This window comes from Mangifera indica, chromosome 19 (assembly GCF_011075055.1).
Source record: "Mangifera indica cultivar Alphonso chromosome 19, CATAS_Mindica_2.1, whole genome shotgun sequence".
Classification (NCBI taxonomy): Eukaryota; Viridiplantae; Streptophyta; class Magnoliopsida; order Sapindales; family Anacardiaceae; genus Mangifera; species Mangifera indica.
Window position 1 is genome coordinate 9962659 of NC_058155.1, and position 23707 is coordinate 9986365.

The 23707-nt window shown below is 32.2% G+C and overlaps 1 protein-coding gene and 1 long non-coding RNA gene across 6 annotated transcripts; one reads left to right on the top strand and one right to left on the bottom strand.

Moving 5' to 3' along the window:
• Nucleotides 1–374: 374 nt before the first annotated feature.
• LOC123203473 (MADS-box transcription factor 23-like) lies at nt 375–15974 on the top strand. The gene is made up of 9 exons (XM_044619823.1): nt 375–568; nt 670–852; nt 13364–13442; nt 14256–14317; nt 14987–15086; nt 15185–15226; nt 15309–15389; nt 15514–15668; nt 15763–15974. The coding sequence occupies exons 2-9, from the start codon at nt 671–673 to the stop codon at nt 15779–15781; spliced, it is 720 nt and encodes a 239-aa protein (XP_044475758.1). The 5' UTR covers nt 375–568; nt 670; the 3' UTR covers nt 15782–15974.
• Nucleotides 6068–23654, bottom strand: LOC123203474. Of its 5 annotated transcripts, none has more exons than XR_006499303.1 (4): nt 23284–23654; nt 22915–22972; nt 15564–16407; nt 6068–13196 (listed from the first exon to the last, which is right to left on the bottom strand). It is a non-coding gene; the product is annotated as an uncharacterized LOC123203474 (long non-coding RNA). The 5 variants fall into 5 exon arrangements; XR_006499301.1 differs by having other exon boundaries at nt 6068–13544; XR_006499302.1 differs by having other exon boundaries at nt 6068–12881; nt 13098–16407.
• Nucleotides 23655–23707: the final 53 nt, after the last annotated feature.

Below are 23707 nucleotides of genomic sequence, written 5' to 3' on the forward strand. Positions count from 1 at the left end.
TATTAATTTTTATAAATAAATTTATATATTTTATTCGGACATGAAATTCATATTGCTTTCGCATGTTGGTTAACAGTAATACAAGTCTTGAAAACAACTTCCGGCTGTCACATTGGCCAATCTCTTTCGAACTTGGGTGGACAGAACGGTCATTTTGAAACTTCACGGGGGCAAAACCACGTTTTCCTACGACGTCAGAAGAGAAGACCCTTACATCACTCTGGTGGTTTATAAAAACAAAAAAAACTCCGAATTCCCAAATTAGGAACTACGGTCTACGAATAGTACACCCACGCGTCAATGATCTATACGGTGGACGGCGCTACCTTTAAATAAAACTGTTATTTTAAAATTCTCTCAGCTCTCTATTGGAACAAGTGTCCTAAACAAAAAAACCACTGGTGGTTTTCTACGTTGAACCGCTGGTTTCCCCATCTCGTATACCCTTTCCTTATATAGCTACTTCGGCTGATGGTGTGAATCAGTGCGTACTCAGACCAAAACGACGTCTCTGAATAAACCTTCCTTCATTTGTCTCTACTCTCTTCACTTTTCTTTTTCTCGCTGAGTAAGTCTCTGTTTACTTTGTTTTTTTTTTTCTTTTTTCGGAAAAATTATCTGTTATTTTTGTTTGGCTTGAGCTTAATTTTGAATATCGGTGGATTTAAGGATGGGGAGAGGTAAAATAGTGATAAGGAGGATCGACAACTCGACGAGCAGACAAGTAACGTTTTCGAAGAGAAGGAACGGATTGTTGAAGAAGGCGAAGGAGTTGGCGATCCTGTGCGACGCGGAAGTAGGAGTGATGATCTTCTCCAGCACCGGCAAGCTCCACGATTTCTCCAGCACCAGGTCTTTCAAGATCTCATCATCATGAATTTTTTGTTAATATTACTTTTATTAATCAATTCTAAAATCTTTATCTGATGAATTTATATGAATTTTCTTTTTGGTGGATAATGGTATACATAGCTTGCGATCTGCACTATTTGTTTCATTATAATAATGAAAATGATTCTATACTCTATGCATTTGATATGTTGTTTTTGTATATACTTCTTGTTGCTGTAAATTTAATTTGAAATTCTTTTAAGTAATCATTATGTTTGCTTTTATAGGACCATAGGTTGAAAATGTAGAAATTTGTGAGTTTAGTCTGTTTTTGTAGGATTTTAAAGTAATATTTGTTCATGAATTTTCGCATATTAGATGTTATTTAGAGATTGAAATCTTTGGTGACAGCCTCATTCTAACTTCAATTTTATTAGAAGATTTAACATTAGTTAGGTCGGCATTGATGGATAAGATGATGTCTCTTGTAGTTAGAGTTTAATCTATGTTCATCAATGATCCTTGATTTCTTGTGTGACAAGACAATTATATTACCAAGACATGATCTTGACAATTTCTAAACAAAGGAAAATAAAATAAAAAGGAATGGGTGACTAATGTGAGGCTAAGATTGAAAAGCATTTATTGTTGAGGATATAGATGGCAATGGCATTGGACTTTGTGGTGGTGTTATATATCTCTATATTTTCATTTTATAGTTTCAAGGAATTCTATGGTCAATTATACTATGTTTGAGAAGATTCAATTTACCACAATGGATGGTTCCAATCCTATTAGGACCATTTCTTTAGATATTATATATTATGATTTCTTTATTACTAAAGGTTGTATCTATGGGAGGATTTTTGGGTTATAGAAAGATTATATATCATACTTTTTAAGCAGATACCTGCTGGTTCTTTTGTAAGAGAAAGCTCTTTTCATAATGGATACTAGGTAAAGTCCATCATTTCCTTAAAAGTGAGAGAGCATTTATCTTCCCAGTGAATACCTGCTGGTTTTCGATGCAAGAGAATGCTCTTTCATAATGAGCATGTGAAGCCCATGATAGCCTTATAATAGTGAGATTATTTCTAGTGTATAGTACGGTTTCTGGGAGAACCGCCATCAGTATGTTAAAACTGATGATGGGGATTGATCAGAAGGAATAGATGAGATAGTTGGGATTTAATTATCACAAAGAAAGATGAGACGAGACTTGAAGTTTTAGAGGTATAGAGGTATTGATTTCTGAACATATTTTTTGGCAATGTCATGAATGATCAATATGTGGCGAAGAGATTAAGCATGTGCGATATGTCTTCAAAAAACATCTACTTTCTGTGTCAAAATGCCTCTTACGAAACAAGTCCAAGATCTTAGTAGTTGTTAGTATTTTAAAAGAAATTTCTAAATCTAAAGCTTCAGCACAGGTATCCGTTAAATTTAATTCATCAACCGAGTCTAAAACACTATCATGAACTAATCAGTTTAGTCGAGCTTATTATGCATATATGATCCCTAAAGTTAAGCAAACTATGATTAATCTACCTTTATTCTACCAAGTAGGTGAGTTTAAATATATTGAAGCACCTTCCCTCTGAATTATAATTAAGAAAACAATGTTTTGACATCAATTAATGAAGTCTAGGATGAAATTGCCCCACTGAATGAACAGAAAGAAAATTTCAAAAACAATCTACCGATAATACTTCACAAATGTGCGTCACGCTTGAGTGTGATGCAATTAAATTTCAGCGGGAAAAAGTAAACCACTTTGCGAAGTGTGACATACAATACTTAAGTGTAAACATGTACCGCGTTTATATAGGAAGGCTTTGTGTATAGACAATAGGGATCGACGTTCACACTAGCAAATTTCAATGAATAACATGCTTTTCTCAATACAATTCCATTGTTTGACCTTCATATTTGCCTTTCTTGTATTTATTTTGAAAACTTTTGAGTTTGAGCCTGAATTTATTCATATTTTTTATTGCTTAGAAAAGTGGTTTTTTATTTTGTCAATAACTCAAAATTTCCTATTCATTTTGTTTCATCTTTGTGGTTTTTGGTTTAAGATTAGATTCTTTATACTTTAGGGTTTATGATTAGGTTATAACAAGATTGTTGTTATTAACCAGTATTATCTTTCTTGTGCTTCATTAGGGATAAATATTACAAGATATATTTAGGAATTGAATAGCATCAAACATAAACAATAGATATAAGAAAAATTTTAGGATACAACAGTTAATCTCTTAACTCTTACAAAAGTTAGGGTATCTATATCATGCACGTGCATAAGACTTCATTGTGGGAATGGCGTAATAGTCTGACTGTGTCACAAACTCGCTTTAGGTTAAACATTAAAGTGCAGAAGAGATGGGCTAGCTACCCATGATGGATATAAATTACAAGAAAATTAATTATGTCTATAAAATGTAAGAAAGAGATAGTATGATAGCAAATGCTTCAAGGAATTTTAAATACTAATATGAAAGGTAATATAACTATAACAAATTTCATGATAAAAATTTGTGTCCCAAAAAGTAAAAATTTCATTCTTAAAAATAAAAAAGTCTTTTAAAGTAAATAATTTGTCCTTAAAAATTAAATATTTCGTTCTCAAACTAAATATTTGTTGTATTGTAAATGAAGTCATCTCAACAATAAAAGATCTAAATAAGTTTTTAAATGCATCTCAATCTCTAGCTACTTCCAGTCTAGTCTCTCTACTAACTTCTGTTGCATGCTATCCTCAGTTTCTGTACATTGTATGGCAGACCTAAATTAAAATTTCTTTACAAACTCTGAGCAGTGTCGTCCAACAACTTTACATGATATGTACTCTTTCAACCAACCTATCCCATCCTATAAAGTTTAGGGTTTGATTTGAATCAAACCAATTTTGCTCTGTTTAATACTTGGATCAATTCGAGTCAAATATGAGTAGGAGTTTCAACTCAATAATTAAGTTCAAGTTTGACTCAAATTTTTTTTTGATTATATTATTCATTTCAATAATAATACTATTTATGTCGTTGATGATATTGTTTATCATTCTAGTGATACTATTCATCTCTTCGACAACTCTATGATAATATCCCTAACTCGTTAAAATGTGTTCAAACAGGCTATTATAAATTCGAACCGAATTTAAGTCAACTTATGTTTAGGTTCAACTAGACTTAATCCAACCCTTCTAAATTTCGAACACTTTTCATTTCATGCATGCTTGCAATGGGTTTGCCAATAAGTACACATACCCTAGTAATCTCTATTACTAATTCCCCCATTTTGGCTAGTTATGAGTTTTTCGACTGTTAGTTCATGGAAATTAAACTGCTCCTTGTTTTGAAGTCTGATGATCATCAGATTTTCTTCTAGCTTAGTTGCAAGGGGCAAGATGATATGCATATTACTGGAAAGAGATACTATTTAGATATACTTTCTAAAAGAGGAAAAATGAAAGATAATCGATAGGTATGTAAAATGCATGCATGCATGGCAAGCTGAGTCATGCAAAACTATTTAATTCTTTAACTAAAAGGAATCCTTTCTTGTAATGGGGTAGACTTGACTTAATTTATTACTGATATGCGCCCACTGAGTTAGGACAGCCCCAAAAACATAAAACTTATAAACACTTGTAAGTCGCAACTGAACCTTAATTACTTCATATTTTCTTTAGAGTAGCGCCTGTTGCTTTCTCCATATGGTATCAGCCGCATACTCACTCCTCTTTTTTATCAGGTGGCCCTACCTAGGATGTTTAGACAAGATAGTGGAAAATTTTTTAGAGTATTATGTAGTCGAATAATTTCATCTGTATGCACTTTATTATCATATATGTTTTGCTAATTTTCATTTAGAGTATGAATAATATTATATGTACTCATTTTAGATACATAATAAATATACATTTATATATATGTTATCATAAGATTGAATATTATCTTATTCTTAATTTAAATCATTCAATCAAATGATGACATATATTAAGTGTATATTTATTTGTATATTTAAAATAAATATACATAATTTTATTATTAGAATGTTATGTACTTAAAAATATTGTATACCCTTGATGTACTCTATAAAATAACATTAATATTCCTATAATTTAAATTACACATGAAATAAGAAAGTTTGCCAAGAAACAAGTGTCATTATTTAGCCTTACAGGTTTCACCACCATTAGCTAGAAATGGTAGAATATCACACTTTCTTCTTCTTCTTCCTTTTTTTTTTTTTTAAGTAAACAAGCACATTTCAATCTTTTTTCAAAAGTGTTCACTGCGTGACGGGAAGTATTCAAATAATAAAAAAGAGGAAATTTATGTCCTTTTTTATAAATTTATTTCTCAATTATCTTCTAAACAATAATATACCCCCCAACTATTTGGATTTCCCAATTGAAAGATCGAGAGAATACCAATATCATTTTTTTAATTTTCTTTTTACTGATTTAATCTAGAGTTAAAAGTTTCTATTCCTAACATAATTACTTCAGATCCACATGTTTTTAACATTCTAACTGATTTCTGAAAATTATGTCATAATGTAGATGATCATAAAATATGATGAATATTAGGTTATTAATAAATCATTTGACATATCAATTAGGATAAGCATGATATTTGTGATGAATAATATTATGTGTTTCCACTTTGAATATATAAATTGACACCCATTTATGTATATCATCACATGAGTAGGTATTACTTTATTCTTAATTTAAAATCCTTAATCACTTAATAGCACATTTCAACTGTATTCTTATTTGTGAATTCAAAATGAAAACATATAATTTTATTGATTTGTGATTGTCTATTTCGAGAACATTGTTTGCCAAAACTGAAAACCTAAATTGTTTAGGAAATTTTTTTCAAAACTTAGTCTAAGCAACCGAAGTATAGAAGTACAATTTACATGAATTATTGGTTGGACCAGCGTACATCCATGAGGACTTAGAGACCAAAATTTCTATACAAGATTATACAAAACAGAAGAATACAAACTTATAAAATAAGAATAAACCGTAACAATTGATCCATTTATAATTCTTGAATTGTAGGTTTTCTCCTTTCAGGCTGTTTTCGGTTAAATGATAGATGAAGGCCAGGCTGACATATCCCTCAAAACTATATTCCTTGTTTTTGATTTAGTTGTCAAAGGTTAAATTTTAATAACGAATATTAGAGCAAAGATTGGAGATGGATGGTCAAACAAATTTACAAGTAGTTATCATGATTATTTATTATAATAATATATAATAAATTAAAAATATTATTTATGTTGTACATTGAAATATCAACACAAATAAAACTACACATTTGTCACCCAAAAAAAAAATTAGGTTACAAAATATTTGTCTATTTTTTTCAAATTGAACCAAGTTCGAACTTGGTTTAACAAATAAAAGTCGAAGCTTGAGCTCAATACGAAAGATGATGCTTGCTTGAACTCAACTTGATTAGATTTGATACTATAGCAACAAGCTCAGGCCAATCAACTTGAGCTCCTTGATGTTCTTTCAAACCTCATAATGAATCCACAATGCCCCTCCGAAAATTTATTTTCAACAATATCCTCAAACATTGAAAATATTTATCTTCCAAACATTACAAAATAATCTAAATACAACAATCTCATTGACAATTTTCACATTTGACACCTATAATCATATTTTCAAATACAAGCCTGTCAGGACTATGAACCATTCATTCACATGCACCAAGACAATGGCATGCAACAAAGAACCAAAAAGGGAATAGTTGTTTCACTTTAAAACAAGTTAGTTTAGATTTAGGGTTTTATTGGACATTGGAGTGATGACAAAATCGTGGCAATGAAAAACTATGCAACAATTAACAAACAAGATAAAAATAAAAATAAACAAAAAGTTGACTCATGAAGGTGATAAAGTCCACTGTCAATACAGCTATGCAACTAGTTAATGACTAATCATTAAGAAATTGATACTAGGGGAAAAATTTTTGTAATTGGAAAATATTTTTTAGATTGTAAAATTGGGAAATCAAATTAAAATTTCCATATTCAAATAAAGGATTGAGAAACCGATATAGTAGGGGAAGGGTTGGTTAAAACAATAACACTTTCACCATTATCAAAGCGATGTTTTGACCATTATTAAACTGACGTTGTTTTTACCTTTACCAAAATGACCATTTTGAAAACCAAGTTGAATTGAGCTTGACCCGCAAGCTATATTGAACCAAATATATCCCAATTTGATTTTGACTTGATTACCAACCAAACTTAATATCCTACCTCAAGCTTGATCCATTCAAGCTCAACCAAGTTGAGTTATGATCGAGCCCAACCAAATCAAACTATGATCGAGCCTGAGCCAAAAAAACACTAGTATTCCATAAAAGTAATGTTAGCCAAGATGAAGAAATCTCAAAGCGGTGGATGGTAATATTTGTAAATTTTTTAGTAGGGGAATATCCCACAAAAACATATTTAATTGGTCATGGGTAAAGTTTATGTCAATCTTAAATATAAATTTAAATAAATGCAACACACCCAACGAAGATCCATGTGATTATGTAAAACTTTCCAAGGATTTTGAAAATCAAGAACTCAAGATAGAGTGCAATTAATAAAATGAGTTGATGTAAAAACCAACCTCACCCCATAGGCACTTTGGAACTTTATTTTGAAGTAAAAAGGAATAAGATGTACTAAAGAGGTATCCACTTTTCTTTTAACTACCCATTTTGTTAAAAGGTATCAATACAAAATGAGTCATTGATTATTCCTTTATTTTGCAAATAAGAGTGTTCAATTGAAATAATCCCTAGCATAGTCTAATCTTATTTTCTTAATCATAACTCCAAATTAATTTTAAATCATGTTATAAAAAGTGTGAAACACAATGCTAATGTCAGATTTTTGTTTTAAAAGAGACTCATGTGACTCGAGTGTTATCATCTATGAACATAACAAACCATTTAGCCCCTCAGACATTTAAGACATCATAAGATCCTTATACATCAAAATGAAGTAAATGAAAGGGAAAAACAAAAATTTTCATTACTTGTTGAAAACAAAACACATTTATGCCTGGAAAACTCACAAATGCCACATCAAAATTGACTAACATTCACAATATAAATAGGAAAAGAAACATCACACTTAGAACAATAAATGAAGGATGATCCATCCGATAGTGGTGAAGCCAATTTAAAAGTGCTTGGATGCATATATTTTGGACAACAATGAGGTAGGCATTGTGACTTTCTATTTATTATTTGGCATCTAAAGATAGTAAAGATCTCTACACTCCTTGGCACACCAAATCATCATTCTTGTGACTTGGTCTTACAAAACACATGGTTTGGTAAAAAAAAGTCATACTACAATTCATTTGACTTGTAAGAATTTGGATAAAGATTCAAATTTTGGCACATGATAGAAATCACTTAAAGTTATTGAAGGGTTTAAACTGATATTTCATATTCCAACTATGGTTACATATGACCCATCTACATTCAAAAATTTCCTAAAACTAAGACATAGGGTGTAAGTGAAAAAGTAAAGTGAAAGGTGCATCATATGGTTAGTCACTCCAAAATCTAATATCCAAGACTTGGAAGTTATTATAATTTGAGGCACTAACTATATGTGTGGAAGGAAACATACTTGATTGTGCAAATGAACATGTACTTTATGCTCAAGGTTGTCAGTTAGGGACCTCAACTTCTCAATATTAGTTTTATTCAATACTTCGTTGCTTGACACCTCTGGCTGTTCTAAACTATCACCATTTAGATTTGTCAGGTTTGCCTACCCTTTTTGCCATCAATTATTGGATCCTCCATTTCGGCCAACATTTGGTGGTTTCCATGAAGCCTACAACACCAATCTATGACATATCCCTTTTTTCATTTTGCAATAATTGTAAAACATATTGGTCTTATTTTCTTGCTTGTCAGTCTCAACAAATGAGATTATTGGTCGAGTATATGTCGTTTCTTTGGGTCTAAAAGTAGCTAATGCATATCCTTCAATGGTTGAATCATTTAGCATAACATCCTTCCCACTCTCCTTGATTCTAATAATGACAATAATTTCATTTAAGGTAATTCTTCCTTGCCATAAATCTATACTCGGACTTGATCAAATTCAACCTTGAGCCTAATTGAAAAATCATAGGTTTTATCCTTTCAAATGAAGTTTGAGTGTGACAACATCGCCACTATTCTTCATTGTAATACACCTATAGTAATCCATTTCTTGCCATAAATTCATCAACATGTTTGTATATTCAATAACAAAGCAACTACCTTGTTGAATGGTTATGAGCTTGATCTTAATGTCATATATTTGTGTCAAATGATTCTTTTTTGAATATGTTTGTTGAATCACGTCCCAAATCTCCTTAGTTGTGGTTAGAAACATACATATATCACTAATCTTTGGCACCATTGTTGTCCATAACCACACTTTACCATCGAATCTTCCTCATCCCATATGACGAATGTTAGTCATCTAATTTTGGACCATTGCTCAAAAAGTGATTGAGTTTTCCCTTTCCTTTGAGAAATGTACGAACCATTTGAGACCACTTTAACTACTTATCATGCAATCGATAAGAAGAGCGAATATGTTTGAGTTCCCCCGTCATCGACAAACCTATCCTAAGAGGAACTTTATCAGATTGGATTGATGTCTTTGGTTTGTTGGATATCTCAACTTCTAATAACACTTCCATAAGTGAATCAATGGGTGCATACAAGAGGAAATAAAGGTAGAACAATTAAAAATACTTTAAATTAATTCCCAAGGTTGCCTTGATACCATGCAGAGGAAAAGTGTACTTAAATATATTTTTCACTCGTTACAATGTAAATGAATATATAAGGTCTTAATTGCATTAATATCCATGGAAAGATTAATGCAAGATTTGAAAACCCTTAATCCTAGAAACCTCTTCAATTAACTATGCATAATCATGGGACATACGCAAAAGATAGAAACTACTATTAGGGGAAGTTTTTGAATAAATTTGTTTCTTAACAACTTAAATATAAGATTTGGTATCAATGAATAATGTTAAAAAGCATTTTTGAGGGTTTATTATTATTCCACTCACAACTTGCTTTTTCCTAAAAAATGTCATGTCAAAATTTATGTTCCTTCCATATTTCTTCAACAATTGCTAACCTACAGAATAACCCATCCCTCTCATAGACTTTTCACAATCTTGGCAATAATTTGAATCCAAGACTTAAAAGTATAAGCACCTTCTAAATTAACAGAGCCACTACATCACAAGGCTAAATGCAAAAGATATTTGCTTCCAAATTTAGAACACAACAAGATATTTGTTGTAATGTCCAAGTTTTCTGTTGTCTTGTGCCAACATTCTTCTCAAATAAAGAAGAAAGGTGTTTTTGTTTTATTGTAGGTTAATCTAAATAATTGATGAGTTCTTATACAATATTAAGCTAAGTCTACCTTCACAAGCCAAGTTCAAACTTTGTAGCTTCTAAGGTCCACAAAATTAAATAAGATCAAACATAGAGTCAACTTTTAATATTTATTTTTTTTAGGTCTAAGGGGGGCTAAATGATAAAATCTAAATTAAATATCTAGTTTTTCTTGTTCTTTTATCTTGTTTTCTCATGTCTAATTCTAGGTGTTAAGTTTGTTCTTTAAAGTAAGAATACATGAAACTAACAATTTTGTACATTTTCATACTATTGACTGTGACAATACAAACAAAGTAAAAACTATATATGTGGCGTTGGTGATAAACAAAGATCCTTGTGTCAAATCCATGATGGTGAAATAAGGGTGGTGATGGTAGTGGTATTGTGATATAGTGACAGAAGTAAAGTTCTTGTGAATTGAAACGGGAGTAGTGACAGAGATAAGTTTTGATGAAACAGAGGACTAGTGGCTGAGATAGAATTGGGCTGAAATAAGGGAGGAAACATATGATAAAAGATTCCACCTCTTTTATTCAGACAAAATATCTTTGAATAAAAGTTAATATGATAGTAACAACCTAAAAGGTTTAATGATTGGCATCAAGATAAATTCATACTTCAAAATTATTACAAAAAAAAAAAAAAGCCTATGGGTGCCCAATAAACAATAAATATCTAATGATATCCTTCAAGGGATTATTATCTGTATAACATGACGGGGAACACTCTACAACATGCAACTTTCCAGTGTAACAAACAACACGTAATATTCTTTTGTTTACAAAAGCAATGTAGTGACCTGACTCAGAAACCTTTAATTACATATAGAATTACATCATCTTTCACTAAAAACCAGTAAGTATTTGCTAAAAAATATGTTACAGTTAATGGCCAAAACAATTTTTTTGAGATAATTAAGGTGGCTACAGTTTGGAACTTGATGAACAAACTTTACCAATATGGTATACAAAAGTGATCTCCTGTATTCTAAAAACTCCAAATATAGGTTGAATTTACTGTATGACAAGATTTTCTCTTTGCTTATAATCAAGATACTACTATGACACTTAGGATTGATGAGGCAGCAGTACTTTTTCTCATATTCTAAAATTACTAAATAGGCAAAGCAGATGACAGTAATATGGGTATTTCTAGGAGTGATGAGTAGTTGGAATTTTCATTCAATCTCATATTCTTAACCAATGATGCTATGACTGAACCCAGAACAATATCAGTTGTTCCTATGACGAAACCTATATGTTTGTAACTATTTTACTTTCATAAAAGTACCAATGGCTGTTTGGCCTATTGGCAGTGTCCCTCTTGTAAGCAGAGGAGAAAGAGCAATTTTGATTCCAGGTGTTAGGTTGGGAGACACACCAAAATGACACATGGAGAGGGTGAAGATACCCAAACAAACAAAACATCAATAAAACTAAGAACTTGTGAAATAGATACAAAAATAAAAAGCTGTTTAATTGCTTCAGTAAGGACCAAGAACATGAATTAAAAAAGCTGGTCTTATTGGTTTCTCATTGAGTTCCCTGATTTGGGTTCACTAAAGAGAGGGAATGTGGTGCTGGTACCAAAAATTGCACTACTCTTGAAAAGATAAGCAGAATATCACTTTAGGCAAAAAGTTTCACAATCATGCATGAGGCAAATCACTCTGTAACCTGATTTAACTAAAAACATAAGCTATAATAAAATTCAGTTAAGATATCACTGAATGATTCTACATTTACGCATGCAAGGCCCCAGAGAAGAAAAGCATGATGAATGAGCCTGTATATATGGCAGTGAAGATAAATATACTCCTGTCATGCATTTCATCCATCTTAAAACCAAATTAGTACCTCAATAATGTTCCTTCTCAGTTGTTAACTCAGCTACACGAAACTTGTCTATTTATCATCTCACATAGTTTATAAGGGAACCCAGCTTTAATCCACATTGTTTGTTCCTGGTCAATCACAGAAAAATCAACAAAAACAGAAATGATGAGATGGTTAAGTCATGAGCACATCATGAATCACCTATAAGAGGATCTAGATTTAAGCCAAATTGTTCCCTGGTGAACCACAGGGAAAAGACAAAAACAGAAATGATAAGATGGTTAGAAGTCCCTGGTGCAGCATGAATCACCTATAATAGATTCACTGACATGCATACCTTTTCTACCATTTTTTTCATCCGTATCCTCTTCTATCTCTGAACAAGATTGTCTATTTTTTGGTTGCTCTTCTTCTCATCCTTAACACCACAAGACAGTTTTAAATACTACAGCTCATAGAACGTGGACAACTTATGATATAAACCCAAAAAGTTATAATAAAAGAACTTATGTAGTACTTTAAAGGAAATTCAGTGGAATGACAGGCAAATAATTCTGTAAACCTGTCACGTATGCATAGACAGCTAGATCTATTGTATGGTTCCTCAAAATACCACTGCGTATACCTCATGAAGAGTTACACAAATTACAATAATGATGACTGCATCCAGAAAAAAGTGTAAGAATTCAGCTACTTAGACTAGCTTTCTTCAGTACAGAAGAGTAGAGGGGCATCTAACAAAGTAAAGCTGTAGAAAAGGAAAATTGCACAAAACAACAGAATGGCAATCAGTGAAGCTCCCATACGTATTTATCAGCTTCAAAAGAGTAAACTGTTTTCTAAATTTTCAGCCACTAAAAGTAAGATAAAAGAAAAGAGACCAACTCCAAACTTATTGAAACAAACTTGGCATTATATAAAATAAATTGAAAAAAAGGTTTTCAGATTGTGCTCTAACTGTTACCTGCACTTGCAGATTCAAGTTTCTTAGAAATGTCTCCAAGCTGTTTCTATAAGTAACATGACTTCAACTTCATGAACTTTGAACAAAATAAATTAAGATCTGCAGGAAGGGAACACAAGAGAAGACATACATAATACTGTTAACAGAGCATATCAATTTGCTTTCTATAAATTCTGTTTTTTGGTGATTCTTGATGCTATCTTTTAGATGTCTCTACTCAGTTAAACAGCCGCATTTATCTAACATTTCAACTATTCTTATACCAGCATGAAATCAATAATTGAACGTTACAACAAATCAAAAGAAGACCATCATCAACTAGGGAACCCAGCCTCTGAAGTCAAGGTAATCTTCAATTCTGTGCCTAAACTGTAATTTGTAATTTCATCTTCAATGCATACTTGATATGATTTCTACGGCAGTGCAGAAGCATCTATTTAGCTTGCGCTGACAAAAAATTAAAGATAGAAATAAAATTAAACATCTAAGTTGTTAGCCTATGAAGAATGTTTTTCTGTAAAAGCATAGCAGCATATATGACATGCAAAGATCAACATCGTCATCCATGATTTTGTTGCATCCCATAAAGTAGGTTGCCAGCAAACAACAATTGAGACTACTTTTTGAATTGACCAATGGTTGTGGCTACAAGATAAAACATCATTTTGAATTCGGAGCTTGAAATTTTAAACACCATGTAAGACATCTGACACCTGGAGGATAATGGAGCTGAAAAAGTTGTTTTATAAAACCCCAAAACTTTACTGCTGTGATGGTTGAAACATTAATATTAGCTAATTAATAAGGTTAGCCTGAAATTTCATATCTTAGTTTACAAATTGTTCACATAAATATTGATCCAGAATGAAGAAGAGAAGATGTGGGAAAAATCAAGAGTCAAAGCTCAATCTTGCATTATGAGTATAAACACAAAATGCATTCTTATAAGCATTTGATATTGTACATGCATTGTTCAGTTCGGTAAGCTTTGGATTCAAAATCAAACATGCAATTCATCAATTAACAGAAACTATCTTTTCAGATGTGTTAAATAGTGTTCCTTGACATAAGATTTATTAGTCATTATCAGTTGTTCATAATGTAATTATGCTAACCAGAAATCCTAGAATATCAAACCATTTTGTATCTTACTTCTAGTTCTGGCAACAAGAAGTGGCAATATTAAGGCAACAGTTGCAGAGTTTGCAAGAAAATCATCGGTATGATCTTCTTTCTTATTATAACTATCATTTCACTAAGTTCACATGTGGGTGATTTTTGTTAGCACATTAAATTTCAATCCTCAACACAGTCTAGCCTCTGAGACTTCTCAGCACATGAAGCTCTGCGTGCATAAACCTTACATACACCTCTAGAAATATTTATAATATCCAGGAGTAAAGTACAAACTTAAGGATCTAGAATCCACATAGAAAACAAGTTCAGAGTCAATCTTCAAGGAAATATAAGCATGGACAAAAACAACGCTACAGCTAGGATGGATATCTCATCGTTTACTAGATTGAGCTAGAATACTTTACTACGTATGAAATTGTGGTTGCATATTAACAGTTAAAAGGTAGCAATTTCCCATGACATGATAGAAAAGAAACAGAACTTTAAGCAACTTTTCACTAACTGGCAAGGCAAAAATGAAGCTGATCCGGAATATGATAGTGAAAGATAACCTAAATTGATGAACAGAAGCTACCACTACAAGTCTAAAATGCTTCAATAGGACATAACTAAAACATTATCAACACCGATAGTACTCCAAGAATAGAAGATGCATTAATGGGTGAATTCATTTGTGACCTTGAGAACAAAAAACTGAACATTGAACATACATACATTTAAAGGCCTAAGCTATATGTCCATATGACTAACAGGCAAATGATGGGTGAAGAGCTTTCTGGTTTGAGTGTAAAGGATCTGCAGAATTTGGACAGCCAATTGGAAATGAGTCTTCGAGGTGTTCGTATGAAAAAGGTTTACAAATCTTATCTCCCATACAATGAGTAAAACTCCAATTACTTGGCATATAAAGCATAACACTCTTACTAGTTTATATATATTTTTTTTTGCAGGACCAGATTCTAATGGATGAAATACATGAACTAAACCGAAAGGTGAATCCAAGAAAATGGCTAATGATTTCTTCAATCTTTCCATTTAAATTCGAGAAGTAAAAATCCATCTTCTTTGTTGTAGGGGAATCTCATTCACCAGGAAAATGTGGAACTCTATAAGAAGGTAAACCTAATTCGTCAAGAAAACATCGAATTGAATAAGGTATAGTTTTAAATAACACAAAGTTCAATCATCCTTAATATTCTTGTATGATTCAATCATAAACCTTTGTCAAGTTGGAAGATGTTATAAAACCACCCTCAAACAGAAAAATTACACATACCAGGTCTATGGTACAAGGGATGTGAATGGAGCAAACAGAAACTCACTGCTTACCAGCAATCTAGGCGTTGGCGAGGATTCGCATGTGCCTGTCCATCTCCAGCTTAGCCAGCCTCAGCAACAAAATTATGAGACACCAGCAAGAGCAACAAAATTGGGGTATGGTTCCTCCATCCCAATAGATGTTTAAATTACTAATACCAAGTACTTTCCAACAATTTTGATCACAAATTATTTTCCTTGGAAAATGCAGCAGACTACAATTGCAATAACGAAGTATATGCAACAAAGTGGGAAAGCTGTTGCTCGTTTTCTATCAACATTGCAAGTTATGCTTCTATTAGTGAGATGTGGTATGTAAACCACATACCTTTCAGTTAAAAGACTTTGGTTTGAAAATGATTAAAAATCTAACTTTAGTGTTGTGTTATGATGAAGGAACCCTGCTATTTATGTAAAGATAAATGAAATAAAGAGAAATGAAATTGCACAGGATGTGCAACACATCATTTAAGAAATTTTAAGTCTTTGAGATGGTCTACTGGGACAAAGGTTATACATAATTTTATTTCAGTATAACTTAGATTAAAAGATTAAACACCTAGTTTTCTGCTTCAATAATAAGATAACACCACCATCATGCAGATACTTTAGAAAAGAATGTATACAGAGGGAAACACAAAACCATAAAGCATCTCAAATTTAGTACTTAGAAAACTAAACTACACGCAAGTTCATTGGAGCAAAACTGTAATACTAAATTTTATTGGAGGAGACATGGCAGTCAAGCAATGTGTACCTCTTAGATTCCTCCATTTAATTATTATATTAAACTTCAAAAACTTACCTCACGATCTGTGTTAGACCAGTCAAAGACCATCCTGTGATAAATGTCCTTCTGTGTTTAAGTTAGACAAGAAAAAAAATTAGTTACAAGCTACAGATAATAGGCATTACACTTTAAAATAAGGCACTTGTTCTTACACACTCAAAACTAAATGAGATAGTTAGATTGTCATAAAAAAAGAGTTCAACTGAGTGAGAAATAGGAAGAAAGAGAAATTTAGATCATGCAAGTTATGTCACAACTTTTTCATGCAACTTGATCAAACAACAGGATTTATCAAAACTTATACTAGTTAATAAATCATCAACCATATACTCATAACAGAGCAATTTCTATATTAGTTGGTTCAGAATGTGGGTTTACTAGTAGTAACTAGAGTAGAACAATATATGATATTAGTGAAACATGCCTATAATCCTAGAATGTATAAGCCTGTCACAGATAGAATATCCCCTTATCTCAAATAAGTATTGGCAGTAGCCTAAAAATGCTTATGCGGCAGATGCAGAAAACTTGTAGGTGGCACAAACATTAGGACATTCCTGCTTAAATTAAACATATCTTGCATTATAATATACCACCATTCATAGTGTATATCATGTTTGAAATAGCACTTCAACAAATATTACATGGAGAGCTATTGATACGAGAACAACAGAACAGCCAGAACAAAATCGTCCACACTTTAGGGTCAGAAACAGTAGCATGCAATCCAGTATTGAAGGATTCAAGATTAAAAAAAAATGTTTTTATTTTGAAAGATACAAGGTCACATCAATAAGTCATACTTGTAGAAATGAGGACTTCAAGATTATTCTGAACCATTTGGTGTTACTCAAACATATAAGAGAACACTTTTTTCTTTTCAATTTTCCTAATATCAAACACTGCCTTCAGAGGATGTAAAAATAAAAGTCAACTTATCAGATTTATCATCAAAAGCCATTCGAATTAGCATCCTTATGAAGTCAAGCTCAAAAAAAGAATTTTCTTATGAATCTCCAGAATAACATAGTGTACAGATATACTAGAAAAATTTTAATAATCAGACTCATCTATTTAACTTTCATGTGGCAATTCTTATTGTCACAAGAAACAAGTAAAAAATAAAACACAAGTTTGCCAAGAATTTTGAGAATTAATTTCTAAATGAGGAAATTTTAATGAGGGTCAGAACTAATAAATTATCAACAAAATTTAAAAATAACTTACATGGTTTGGATAGTAAATGCCCCTATAAGAAAAAGTATCTAGACAATTATTTGCAATAACTCTGCCTGTGATGTATCTAATGTCTAACCGTGCATGCACAGCCGGTCCCAAGCCCGGATAAAGGAGGAGGGTTGCAGTAAAAAGCAGATGTCAAACGTTTTGTTAAGTCTTAATAGCAAGATCCAAGCACAAGGGATACCATATCTGAAGTAACACTTAATAAAGTGGAACCCAAATGCACTTATTGTTACAATAGATTCTTCAAAACAATTAAGAAGCACTTCCAAATTTTTCGCTCATAAGATCAACCCAATAAAGTAGCTTTAACATTCTTGGAATAATATTTAGCACATCACAGTAACACAGTCCAAAATAGTGATAGACATAAAAAGAGTAAAAAGAAAAAAGAAAAGACATCATATATCTTGGTTGAGAGAAAAAAATGATTAATAAATTGAAAAAGCAAACAAAGCCTTCAAAATATTCAATAAATTTTCATCCCAATACAATCTTTTATATGCATATCGAAGAGAAAAATCATTCTTCTATATATTGAATTGACTATTACTTTACAATATATACTAGATGTTGGAAATATATATCAGACTTACAAATGTGAAGATTAAAACCCATATTACACAAAACCAATTGACTTGTGTTAAAGTCCAATCCACACACTTATATATCACTCTCTTATGTTCTATATATTAGATGTGAGACTTTTTTAGTCTCTAACACTCCCACTCAAGTGCAACCACTTAACCTGTTAGACTTGTCATTTGGCTCAACCGGTTTTTGGTTGGATGCGTTGTCACAAAATGTACAAAAAGGAAAGAAAAATAAAATAAAAAACTCCTAAAAATTAGGAATTAGACACATTTAGGAAATGAGGTATATTTAGGAATATAATCTCTAAAAATCTCCAACAATTTTCCAGATTTTCCCTTAAGCTGGTAAGTGGATATCTTTTTATTCCTAGTTTGCTTGTTAATTCTTGAAACCATGCAATAAGAAGTCTCTTAGCTAGAACACCGATATGAATCTTAGGAAAACCACACCTAAAAAACTAGCTATTGAGATAAGAGAATCCAAGATCATATAAACCACACACTGATTGTCCATACTTTCTAATATGGGATTCAAGTCTCATACCTTACACTTGGGATCCTATCATACCACCACAATCCATAGCCCTAGTGCCCATACGAGTTGACTATGTGCTAGCTCTCTGTTAGCCCCGGACGAACACTGTAATGTTAGCTTTACCACTAACGCTATACAATTGCAATTGAAAGACATGGTAATGATTCTGATACCAAATGATATGAACCTTAAAAGAACCGCACCTCAAAATTAGTTATTGAGATGGAAGAACACAAAACCACATAAACCTTACACTAGTTGTCCATATTTTTCAATATGAGATCCACGTCTCATACCTTACACTTGAAATCGTAACATAGAAATGTTAGGATTGGGACACTTCTCCTCAATCTAATAGTAAGTCTTCATTATAAAGATGTTCTTTAGGTTTCAAAAGAAAGGGGGAAAAAATTAGGGTTTTGTATTTGGGCAACCATTCTTGGCTGATTCAGGGAGGTCTCCAGCATCTCGAATGGTCAAAAAATGAGAGGTCCCAAACTCTTCGAACTATTTGGACTGGGAGATCCCAAACTCCTTGAATTATTCGATTTATCTTGTAACTTTTTTATTAATGAAATAATTTTTAGTTTATTATGTTTTGATGTTTTAATTTTTTGTTTTAGTTGAATAAGAGCTGAGTTCTTAACATTCATCTACTAATTGATCACATAGTGGCACATATGGAGTGCTAATTTACCCACTTTCAAGCTCCTCTTTTATGAAGTGTCTGTGGATGTTTAGTTTGATCATGTGTGCAATGCTGATGGCGAACTTATTATCACAATACAACTTCATAAGACCACTTTTTTTTAATTCTCCAATTAAAAAATAATAGAATTATTTTTAGCCATAACAACTCACAAATCCTATGAGCCATAGTGCCAAATTCTTCAGCACTTGATCTAGCAATCACAAATTGCTTCTTGCTCCTCCATATCACAAGATTAGCTCCTAGTAACATACAATAACCTGTAGTAGGCTTTCTATCAACAAGTGATCCTGCATAGTCTGAATATGTGTAAACTTTTAGGGTTAACTAGCCACCGTTTTTGAATAATAAGCCTGTCCCAGGCGTGGCTTTGAGATACCGAAGTACTCTTTGAATTGCTCGCACATGTTCTTCCCTAAGATCACACATAAACTGACTACACTAACAACATAGGTTATATTTGGCTTGCGTGTGATAGGTAAATTGCTTCTTTACCTGATTTGTGGTTTTGGTCAATAGGGATATTTGTTGATTTGCCATCAAGCTATCCAATCTCCTTTAATAAATATAAACAAATTTTCTTTGAGAAATAAAGATTCTTTGTTTGAAATAAGCCACCTCAATCCCAAGAAGATATTTCAATTTTCCCAACTCCTTAATATCAAATTCACAGGCTAAGCAATCTCCAAGATCCCTCTTTTCAATTTCATCATTTTCAGTAACAATTATATCATCAACATAAGCAAGTAGTATAGTTACCATTACCTCCCTTGGTATGTTTAATAATACGTATGGTCCTCTTGACTTTGCTTATATCCCATTTTTAGCATAACTTTTGTGAATCTATCAAACCATGCCCTATGTGATTGTTTCAATCCATACAAAGTTTCTTTAGTTGACATACCTTATTTGGTCCAATTGTTTCATCAAAACCTAGAAGAAGCTCCATAAAAAATTCTTCTTCCAAATCATCGTGAAGGAAAATATTCTCTATATCAAATTGTTGTAAATTCCAAGCAAATTGTGTTGCTAAAGACAATAGGACCCATACAATGTTCATCTTGGCCACTGGTGCAAAAGTTTCAAGGTAATCAGTTTCATTTGTTTGATTATACCCCTTTGCAACCAACCTTGTCTTGTATCTTCAAAGTGTACACCTATTTCCATCCCATAATTTTCTGGTCTCAAGAGACCATTAACTTTATATTTCAAAGTGTACAACTATTTCCATCCCACAATTTTCTTGTCTCTAGGTTGAGGAACAATCTCCAAGTCTAGTCTTTGTTTAGTGTATTTATCTCCTCTTTCATGGTTGATGCCTACTTATTGTTCCTTAAAGCTTCTTGAACAGTTTTTGTATGTTAACAAAATCTAACTGGTAACGAAGGTTTTATAAGGCATTTTGCCCTCAATGCCTCAAATCTCTTAGATTTTGGATGTTACTTCCAATCAAAATCGTAACTCTTTAAATAGAAGTTGTTCAATTATTTAATAGAATGAGATAAACCAACCAAAATAATGCAATAGATTATAGCTTCCTCTTTATCTCACAAGATTTCATTTTTGGTTCTCATCCAAAAGGCCATGTAAAATTTAAGAAAAGGACTTATATATGTGATGGATACCTCCTCGTTGAGTCAAAGGTGGATTGAACGGATTTCTTGTTGGGTTTGGTTGTGTAAAATAGATCCAAGCATGGAAATTAGGCTTGTTTTGGTTTTAATTTGGATGGGATAAATGGACTAGGTGTGTGTTTTGTTATAATGGGTAGGTTAGGGAATATGAGTTTCTTAGAGTTCATTCTTTTTAATCATAAATATGGAGAAAATCAATCAAGATAAATCTTATTTGAAACTATGTCTTACTATTTTGTAGTATTGTTATTCACAATGCCACTTGTTGCATTTTTGAAATAAACCTTACATATTTTTCTAGAACTATCATCCAAAAAATTGTATACAATTACTTAATGCACTTGGCAACATCAATTTACCTAGATTCTGAAATGACATTTGCTATAGTGAAAACTAAAATTGCAAATGCCTTCTCATATAACTCCTTTAAAGAAGTTATATCTAGTTATAAGGGGGACAAGCATTTATAACACATAAATACAAACATTAAATAAATACTACCAATAATGGGTTATTTATTACAAAAATGTTACTTTCAAACAACAATACAAGCGAGGACTTATGTCGTTAAATATTGTAGCTCAACTTTTACCTGCCAATCTAAGCTTTTTAAGTAAAATAGTTACTTAAAACATATTGAAAGGGCAAGTCTCAACACCCTCCACCATTAAGACTTACACATTCATTTAAGTTCTTTTCTTCTCAAGGTTTAGGGTTGAGCAACACCACCTAGTCATAATCAAACCATAGGTATACATAACCCAGGCAAGTAGAATGTTTTCCTTTATAATTGAAAACACAATCGCAATTTCAATTATTAAGGGAAACATATTAATATTAGAGTTTGCACATGGTCAAGGTTGTGGTGGGATCTTACAAGGTTTGGGGCTTGAGCCCCCTCACTGGCATTAGTATGGCCAAAGGGCATTGTTTCCTTCAAACTTGGGCTTATGAAGCAAATGCATAGATTTTTATATTATAAAAAATATATATATCATCCCAAAAAAGTTTTCTATTTTAGTGTCAATATTTAATCATAAGTTGAGTTTCTCAGAAAATAGTTTAGTTTTTGTAAGTGCAAGAGATAAGGGTAGATTCAAATCGAGCTTACTTCAACTCAAATCCATGTTCGGCTTGAATAAGCCAAACTCGAGCTAAAGATCTAGCTTGATAGTTCAACTCAAGTTCAAGGGCTTGCCAATGTCATAGCATCGTAGCTCTTCTTCTTCAATGATTTTTCTTCTCTAACATTTTTTCTAGTAATTCTTCTTTTTCATCTTTTACGATTATTCTTCTTATTTGGTGACTCGTCTTCTTCTCCAAAGTCATTGTTCACTAACCAACCAATCAAGTTGAGCTCAAACTCAACTTGGCCCTTGCTCAAGTTGGCTAGGCTTGAATCCACCCTTGACTAGGAAAAAGTTCACAACCCTAAAAATGAATACTATTTGTAGGCAAATGTTGGCCATTGTTAGCCAAGATCCTACCAAATGGCAAAGGCCCATGGCTATCTCCACTAATTGTCTTAATTTTTGGTCAAATGGAAACTAAGAAAATTGATGGCCTTAACAATATTTTATGTGACTTTTTTAGTATACTAGTAGTAAAGACCATGGATTAGCATATAAAACTCATTATTCACAGCTATGCTAATTCTTTGCAAGGAAGCATAAAAATATTAAAGTGGTAACAATCTAATTGTTGCCTAACATCTTTGTAGAAAAATATTGAGTGCATTCAATTAAAGTTCTAAACAGTCCCAACTAGCTCAAAAGTAAGCTGTACCAAACACTCTACACCAAACCAACAAAAGAAATAAAAAGATACTTTGAAAAAAAAAAGGGAAAAATCATTACTCACCTGAAAGGCAAGCGCACGCATTCCTTTAATCAAAGTCCATCCTTCGACAAACTAGTACCTGAATATAATACAAAAAATGAAGTAAACAGTACAAGGAATAGAGCTACTCAGATCAACAATAACAAAACATAAATCATCGAAGCTAGTTTGATTAAATAAAAAATCGAATAATTAACCCAAAATCGTCAAAGTAATGACAGTTAGAGATGTAAAATGCGTCTGCAAGGAAATAACCAGTTCTCCGTCTGCTTCGTGCTTTATTTTTCCTTCAACGTGTCTCAACAACCAAAAAAATCCTAAGTAGATTGCAGAAACACATTCCATTCATATGCGAAGATACGGAAACATAAAAATATATATGTAAATCACCTCAAACTGAAAGGTAATCATAGCTTCGAGCAACAAATTACAGCGAAGGAACCAGCAGTAAACGTGAAAAGGAGCTCCGGATGTGCATATACGTAAACTTAAATTCACAAAAATGCAAATCCATTGACGAAGGATAGTATCAAAATCAATGAAAAATCGAATAGACAGATGAGAGATAACGTGTAAAAGATGATATGAGACCTGGTTTTTAGAAGGAGACGATGAAATTGTTACAGAAAAAGCTATTGAAGAAAAGAGAGAGAAAGAGGAAGGCATGAAAAATATCTGAGAACAGATGAAAAGAGGTATAAATAAAACACTGGTGATGCCCCCACCCGATCCATACACGTAATCAATCAGTGTAATTTTGGGCTTGTTTGAATTTTACTTTTTTTGTTTTGAAAACCCAGGGTTTCGGATTCTT

Bases quoted from the DNA above. Each gene is read 5' to 3' on its own strand.
- LOC123203473 (XM_044619823.1), top strand. From the start codon at position 671: ATGGGGAGAGGTAAAATAGTGATAAGGAGGATCGACAACTCGACGAGC. The intron at 853-13,363 runs GTCTTTCAAGAT...TTCTTATACCAG, and splicing joins CACGATTTCTCCAGCACCAG to CATGAAATCAATAATTGAAC. The intron at 14,318-14,986 runs GTATGATCTTCT...TATGACTAACAG, and splicing joins AGTTTGCAAGAAAATCATCG to GCAAATGATGGGTGAAGAGC.